Raw genomic sequence first — 8,278 nt, 5'->3', positions numbered from 1 at the left:
ACACTCCAGAGGTCAGGTGCCTTGAAGGGCATCTGTGTTTTCCTGAGTACAGAAAAGAGATAGGAGACCAGATAACAGTAAAATAAATAGTTTCACAGAAATGTACCAGACCTGTTGTACTGGTTGACATAAGTGTGGTAGCTGCTTGATCATAGCACTTAACTGTTCTCTCACCCCAAAGCCTGCAATCTGATTCGGAGCCTGACGTGCCCGCAACTTTCTCCCATCCAGAGGAGAAGAAAATTATATTATTAATATGCCTATTATTTTTATCTATCAGGTCATGGAAAATGTTTGATTTGCAGAAAGTGATATAAGTGCATAGGGTATATTGTCCAATCAGGCCGGCTTTGGAACTTAGGCCTATAATAGGTTTTTGTTCTACCCACTCCCATTTCATATGTCAAGAATTCTGTCAAGACCGGAGGTTTGTCAAAAGGTTGAGCAATAGCTTCACAATAACAGGTGATATATCATCTCCTGTTATTTTCAGATACCAGAGACAAGTATACCTTGACAGCCAGATTGAAATTCTGCAAATATGAACCATTGTACGTCCTTGCTCTGCTCTGTCGCTCTCTAATCGGTCTATTAAATAGTCAATAACAGTCCTTCTTGGAACAACGGATAAAGCTCTTGAATGATAAACCATAATGTACAACAAACAGGAACATGTTTAATGAGCACTTGACACAAGATTACATCAAATGGGATAGATTAACCCAAATGTATAAAAATATGATTTCTCTACTGCGTCAGTGTGCTCCAACCGCGTATTACGCACAGGTAAGGACTAGTAGGCTGCCTTTTGGCTGTTTGGTAACATCCGTAACATTAGTCTGTCATCTGACTTTGTAACAGTTGAACATCGTCATCAACAGCTTGTGTACGGAATGTTCTAATAACTGCCACCACTGGCTCTATCACCTTTTCTCTCTGCTATGGCCATCACTGGCTAAGATGTAAAGATATCTGAAAAGACACGTAAATAAGGTACCTCACTGTAGCTATACAGAGATTGTTGGGAAGTCACATTCCTCCACTGCCAGTTGCCACATACTTGTATTTATGTATTTTTGTTCTCACAGAGGAGTCACGATGGACCAGTTCCCCCAGATGAAAAGGGGCGCTCCCCAGCTACTCCCCACCCTTGCCCTCTCCCTTCTGGCGTGTCTTAGTTTCGTCTCCCCCCTACCTACAACGGAGCCCCCACTGTTTGACGGTCATCCGTTTGTGGGTATATGGAATACCCCGACCCCTGCATGCAAGAGGCTGCAGATCCCACTGGACACTTGGTCCTTCAAAGCAGTGACCACGCCTGCTGCTGTTCCCGGTCAGTTCCTCACCCTGTTCTACGTCGACCGCCTGGGCCTGTACCCTCACGTTGACCCCAACAACCATCGCCAGTTCAATGGTGGCATCCCCCAAAAGGGCAACCTGACGGCCCACCTGATTAAGGCCTACGGTGACATCAATCATTACATCCCCTCTGACACGACCCCGGGTCTGGCCGTCATTGACTGGGAAGACTGGCGCCCCCTGTGGGACAGAAACTGGGGGTCCAAGAATATTTACCGTCAACTGTCCATCGCCTACGCTCGAGAGAAGGACCCCTCTTTGTCCCCATCACAAGCAACCACTGAGGCCAAGAAGCAGTTTCAGACTGCAGCCCGCAACTACATGGAGGGAACCATGATGCTAGGTATCAGCCAGCGGCCCAGCCAGCAATGGGGGTTCTATCTGTTCCCCGATTGCTACAACTATGGCTGGGAGAAGCCAGACTACACAGGGCAATGCTCCGACAAGACCAAGAGCCAGAACGACGAGCTTTTGTGGCTTTGGGAGTCCAGCACGGCTCTATACCCTTCAGTCTACCTGCCTGCGTCGCTGAACAACAGCGCCAACGTGGCACTTTTCGTCCGAAACCGCGTTCAGGAGGCAGTAAGGGTGGCAGCTCTGCCCAAACGCCCCTACACTGTGCCCATCTATGTGTACTCATGCCCACTCTACCGTGACCGAAATAAGTTTCTCAGTACGGTGAGGACATTAGATGTCAATTATTTAATAGTTCAATATTGAGTGCTACACAATTTCAATAGACTTTTATGTTATCTTTACCTTTGTGCTATTAAAACGTGTGCTCACTAAATGCTGATAACTCACAAGAACATTTAAGACATGCAGTGCACACACTATTACAAATGTATTTTTTACTTCAGCTGAGTTTCATGCAGGAGTTTCTGTGTGTCTGTCATTCCCAGGAGGATCTGATCAGAAGTATTGGAGAAAGTGCAGCATTGGGGGCTTCCGGGTCAGTGCTCTGGGGAGCCAGTGCCGACTATACTGACAAGGTAATCTCAAATACACCCCTCCACATTTCTTATTTTATGTCCCGTGATGAAATATAAAGTACACTTATTTAATCTGTACTATGTTTTGCTTAAATGTCATTGAATACTTCAATGTAAAAAGCTTTTTTGAGTGGTGGTGCAGTACCCTCACAGAGAAATCACATGATTTCACATGACATTTACCAGTTCTGCACATGTGAAATCATGTGAAAACATGTTTTTGGAACACTTCATATGTGATGATCTTGGCATGGCGGCAGGTAGGCTAGTGGTTAGAGCAGGGCTCCCCAACCTTGTTCCTGGAGAGCTACCCTCCTGTAGGTTTCCTCTTCAACCCCAGTTAGAACTAACCTCATTCAGTTTATCAACCAGCTAATTATTATAATCAGTTGCGCTAGATTAGGGTCGGAGGGAAAACCTACAGGATTGTAGCTCTCTAGGAACAGGGTTGAAGAGCCCTGGGTTAGAATGTTGGGCCAGCAACTGAAAGGCTGCTGGTTCAAATACCTGAGCCGACAAGGTGAAAAATCTGTTGATGTGCCCTTGAGCAAAGCGCTGACCCGGTAAACCAATGCATTTATTACAATTATTTTTTCACCTGTGAAATCATGTGAAACTATACAGTATGTTTTTGGAACACTTCACATTCGATGATATGACACATGATTTCACAGGCGATGCCCTGCAAACAAAAATGAGTCTTTATGATACACACAAGTGCTTTTAGCATAGTGTTTTCAAAGGACAATATATATTTGACTATATCATGTATGTTTATTTATACAGTAATTGTTATTCAACATGTCCTTACGTGGGATTTGAACGCCCAACCTCTTGGTTCACAGCATTCCTTCCTGCTATGCCTCCATGTATGTGGCAGTAACTGATTTCACCTGTATTCTTACACTTTGGAGTACAAAGTAAATCTTTGCTAAAAATACACGGAAGAAAAACTATTATATTTATCATCGTGATTCAGGAGTAACATTAACACTTAATAATATGCCCCACCAACATTGACAACTATACAGAAAACCCTCAAAATTGCTGAAATAAGTAAATGAAAACAATGAGGGGACAGAATAACTTATAACTAAAATAACAGCACACTTTTACTAAGTGCGGAGATGTTTCAGGATTATTTCCAGCATCATCGCAAACTGTTTTTGAGACTGGCGGACAGGGTCTGGTAATGCTCCAGTTCAGCCCTGTCAGAATAACTAACAAAAGACTTGGAAAGCATATAAAATCTTATGGAAATGTCACTACAGGTATTGTGAGTAACCTCATTTATCTTCCTTTAACTCCGCCTTCTAGTGAGTTTATACAAACTGTCATCTCCTACCATTCTGTTAGATTGGAGACTGTCAGAAAAAATGGTTGTAACGTTAATAATTTGGATGTTATTCCATGTGTCACCTCGAGGCAGATGCCCCATTGAATATGCTTTTAAATGTTAGAGCAATCACAAGTAAAACCTTTCTCACGAATGACATCATTACTAAGCGCAAAGTTGATTGCATGTTTCTCACTGAAACATGGCTGTCATCAGACTCTAGTGCCGCTCTTATTGAAGCCTCCCCTCTGGACTACAGCTTTTGATATTCTATCAGAAAAGGGAAAAAGGGTGGGTGGACAGCCTCTACTTTTAATACTGTTCTCGGCTGTAAGGAAATTTAGTTTGTCAAATTTGGGCCTTTTGAGCATCATGCTATACTGTTTAAATGTTAGCCACCAGTGCTGGCCAAAACCCTGTAAAGGCCACCAAAGCACTGAACCAACTTTCTTTACTGATTTATCTGAGCTATTGTCTATTGTCCCGGAGAACTATGATAAAATCATTGTGTTGGACGATTTTAATATTAATGTTGACAAAGAGACTGACTCAAAGGTCATTGAATTTATGAATATTTTGAGCTCTATGGACTTTATCCAACATGTTACTGGGCCCACCCATAATTGCAGCCATACTCTGGACCTGATTATTACCAAGGGGCTTTCTATTGACATATCCTCTATTGTTGATGTTGCTTTATCTGGTCACCACTGTGTATTTTATTACCTTGTTGCCAATAGCGCAGGGTAATACTGAACACATTATTAACATTATTATCTTACCTCTGACGTTGCTACAGATTTTATTGAGTGCATGAACAACACTACCTATTCTGCCTTCCTCTTGTAATGATTTAGTTGATGATTTTAATAGCACATTAAGAGTAACCATTGATACCATAGCTACAGTAAAGTTGAAAAAGTCCACATCCAAATGGATGAGTGAGGAAACTAAATAAATTAAAGAGAAATTGCAAAAAGGCAGAGTGGAAGGGGAGAAAGTCTAAGTCGCAGGTCCATTATGATATTCTGAGAGAGCATCTTGGCATATTTAACAAGGCCATTAGAAATGCCAGACTGACTCATTTTTCTTACTTGATCACTATTAATCAGAATAATTTAAAGATGCTCTTCTTGACCATTGATGGCCTGATAAATCCTACCCCCTCAATCCTAAGTGAACTTTCCTCCACATCTAAGTGTGATGGATTTGCGGCATATTTCAGAGGTAAGATAACCAACATTATGCTGGGTATCAGTCAAGCAAGATCTGAAGAGAAGTTTGATGATATGTGCCCTAGCCTAACATGTAAAGGCACTGTGGATTTATTTTCCCTGTTTTACTCAGACATGCTCAGGAAAGTGACATCACAACTTAAGCCTTCTACCTGCCTTCTCGATCATATCCCCACCACCTTCTTCAAAACAGTTTTTAATTGCAAGGTATTGTTAATCACTCCGTATTCACAGGCACTTTCCAAACCGAACTAAAAACTGTTATGATGAAACCCCTTCGGAAGAAACGTAATCTAGATTCTTCAGCTCTTAGAAATTTTCAGCCAATCCCCAACCTTCCATTCTTAAGCAGAATTATGGAGAATTTTTTTTTCAAACAGCAAAATATATTTTTGTATGCGCCAACAATCAAACAACCCAGAAAGGTGCTAAAAATAGGCGATATTAACATATGTAGCCTAAGAAACAAGGTTCATAACTTGCTTGTAAAAGATTACATTTTGACTATCTCGGAAATGTAGATAATGCCTTTGATGATACAGTGGTAGCAATACATAGATGTTAAAACTATCATATATAACCCTGATGTCCTAGCCTTGTCTGAATCCTGGCTTAGGAAGGCCACCAAGAATTCTGAAATTTCCATCCCCAACTACAACATTTTCCGTCAAGATTGAACTGCCAAAGGGGGCAGAGTCCAAACAGTTTGAGCTTTTCTTTAAAAATCCACCTTTCCTGAAATAAGTCTCTCACTGTTGCCGCTTGTTATAGACCCCCCTCAGCCCCCAGCTGTGCCCTGGACACCATATGTGAATTGATTGCCTGCAATTTATTTTCAGAGTTTGTACTGTGAGGTGACCTAAACTGGGATATGCTTAACACCCCGGCCATCCTACAATCTAAGCTAGATGAACTCAATCTCACACAAATTATCAAAGATCCTACCAGGTACAACCATGAATCCATAAACATGGGCACCCTCATAGATATCATCCTGACTAACTTGCCCTCCAAATAAACCTCTGCTGTCTTCAACCAGGATCTCAGCGATCACTGCCTCATTGCCTGCGTCCGTAATGGGTCCACGGTCGAATGACCACCCCTCATCACTATCAAACGCTCCCTAAAATACTTCAGCGAGCAGGCCTTTCTAATCGACCTGGCCCGGGGTCTGACAACCTGGATGGAAAATTACTGAGGATAATAGCGGACGATATTGCCACTCCTATTTGCCATATCTTCAATTTAAGCCTACTAGAAAGTGTGTGCCTTCAGGCCTGGAGGGAAACAAAAGTAATTCCGCTACCTAAGAATAGTAAAGTCCCCTTTACTGGCTCAAATAGCCGACCAATCAACCTGTTACCAACCCTTAGTAAACTTTTTGAAAAAAATGTGTTTGACCAGATACAATGCTATTTTACAGAAATCGACAAAAGACTTTCAGCACACTTATAGGGAAGGACATTCAACAAGCACTTACACAAATGACTGATGATTGGCTGAGATACATTGATGATACAAAGATTGCAGGGGGTTGTTTTGTTTGACTTCAGTGCAGCTTTTGACATTGTCGATCATAGTCTACTACTAGAAAAAATGATGTATTATGGCTTTACACCCCCTGCTGTTTTGATGATAAAGAGTTACCTGTCTAACCAACATAATCCAGGTAAACTCAGGAATTACCCAGGGCAGCTGTTTAGGCCCCTTACATTTTTCATTCTTTACTAACGACATGCCACTGGTTTTGGGTAAAGCCAGTGTGTCTATGTATGCAGATGACTCAACACGTCAGCTACTATAACAACTGAAATGACTACAACACTTAACAATGAGCTGCAGTTAGTTTCAGAATGGGTGGCAAGGAATAAGGTAGTCCTAAATATTTCAAAAATGAAAAGCATTGTATTTGGGCCAAATCATACACTAAAGACCAAATCTCAACTAAACTGTGTAATGAATATTGTGGAAATTGAGGTTGCTAAACTGCTTGTAGTAACCCTGGATTGTAAACTGTCATGGTCAAAACATATTGATACAACAGTAGCTAAAATGGGGAGAAGTATGTCCCTAGTAAAGTGCTGCTCTGCGTTCTTAATAACAACACTATCAACAAGGAAGGTCCTACAGGCCCTAGTTTTGTCACACCTGGACTACTGTTCAGTAATGTGGTCAGATGCCACAAAGAGGGACTCAGGAAAATTACAATTGTCTCAGAACAGAGCAGCGCGGGTGGTCCATAAAAGTACACGGGGAGCTAATATTAATGATATGCATGTCAATCTCTCATGGCTCAACGTGGAAGATAGATGGACTTCATCACTACTTGTTGAAACATGAAATTGCTGAAACGTGAAATTCATGTGTTTTTTCTGTAAGGAAGTGCTGACCAATGATGGCACGCTGTTACATTTGCTATTTATGTAAAAGACGGAAAGTACAGAATGTTTATGCTTATCATATCACCTTTCACATGTTGTCAGGTGACACAACACTTGGATATGACATGTCCATTTGTAGCCCCCTTCTTTCTATCCTCTATATAATTCATCCAACATTCCATCCCAAGAACAAGTTCCTTAATATCTCACCCCCCACCCCCCTCTCTCTCCTTTCAGGCTTCATGTGAAGCATTATCCACATACCTGACATCCACCCTCAACCCATACATCGCTAACGTGACCGCTGCCGCCAAACTCTGTAGTGACGTCCTTTGCCAGGGCAATGGCCGCTGTGTCAGAAAGGACTACAACTCCAATGACTACCTGCACCTGAACCCGGACAACTTCCACCTCCTAAAGTCCCAGCGAAAGTACGTGGCCATCGGAATACCCTCCTCTGCTGACCTACTCACCTTAGCAGAGAAGTTCACCTGCCAGTGCTACACAGGCAGTAACTGCTCACCCCAGTTATCACGTCCCATGACCCCAATGGTTATTCAAGTATAGCCTCCCTGGGGGTTCACTCTTAAAAAATCTCACGAATCTGATGAATGCATTCACAGTATGGGTACGTGTATATGATTGAAGCAAATAATCAAGGTTCTCATTTTTAGATTAACAGTATTTTTTGGAGAATCCTGCACTATAGGACTGAATCACTAAAGTAAGACATTACATATTTATGTCAGAATAAAATTCCAAAATATTTTACATTGTTGTGAGTATTATTTGATATCCTTTGGACAGTATGCAGAGCCTGTAACATTTAACCCAATAACCCCAACGTTTTAAGGGGCTTTGAGTAATATATAATGAAATGACTGGCTAAGTATCTACAATTACTCAGCAGTAAATGTTCAACTTATGCTGACCAAGCATATAGAAGGAAAAATACTAGGAACAATGTGATGACGT

At 41.7% G+C, this 8,278-nt stretch overlaps 1 protein-coding gene across 1 annotated transcript; it reads left to right on the top strand.

The window, feature by feature from the left end:
• The first annotated feature begins 1,098 nt into the window (after positions 1-1,098).
• On the top strand, positions 1,099-7,916 carry LOC139381465 (hyaluronidase-5-like). The gene is made up of 3 exons (XM_071125029.1): positions 1,099-2,037; positions 2,262-2,351; positions 7,541-7,916. The coding sequence occupies exons 1-3, from the start codon at positions 1,099-1,101 to the stop codon at positions 7,868-7,870; spliced, it is 1,359 nt and encodes a 452-aa protein (XP_070981130.1). The 3' UTR covers positions 7,871-7,916.
• Positions 7,917-8,278: the final 362 nt, after the last annotated feature.

This window comes from Oncorhynchus clarkii, chromosome 2 (assembly GCF_045791955.1).
Source record: "Oncorhynchus clarkii lewisi isolate Uvic-CL-2024 chromosome 2, UVic_Ocla_1.0, whole genome shotgun sequence".
NCBI lineage: Eukaryota > Metazoa > Chordata > Actinopteri > Salmoniformes > Salmonidae > Oncorhynchus > Oncorhynchus clarkii.
This window is presented reverse-complemented; position numbering and strand designations above follow the sequence as displayed.

Bases quoted from the DNA above. Each gene is read 5' to 3' on its own strand.
- LOC139381465 (XM_071125029.1), top strand. From the start codon at position 1,099: ATGGACCAGTTCCCCCAGATGAAAAGGGGCGCTCCCCAGCTACTCCCC. The intron at 2,038-2,261 runs GTGAGGACATTA...TGTCATTCCCAG, and splicing joins GAAATAAGTTTCTCAGTACG to GAGGATCTGATCAGAAGTAT. The intron at 2,352-7,540 runs GTAATCTCAAAT...CTCTCCTTTCAG, and splicing joins GTGCCGACTATACTGACAAG to GCTTCATGTGAAGCATTATC.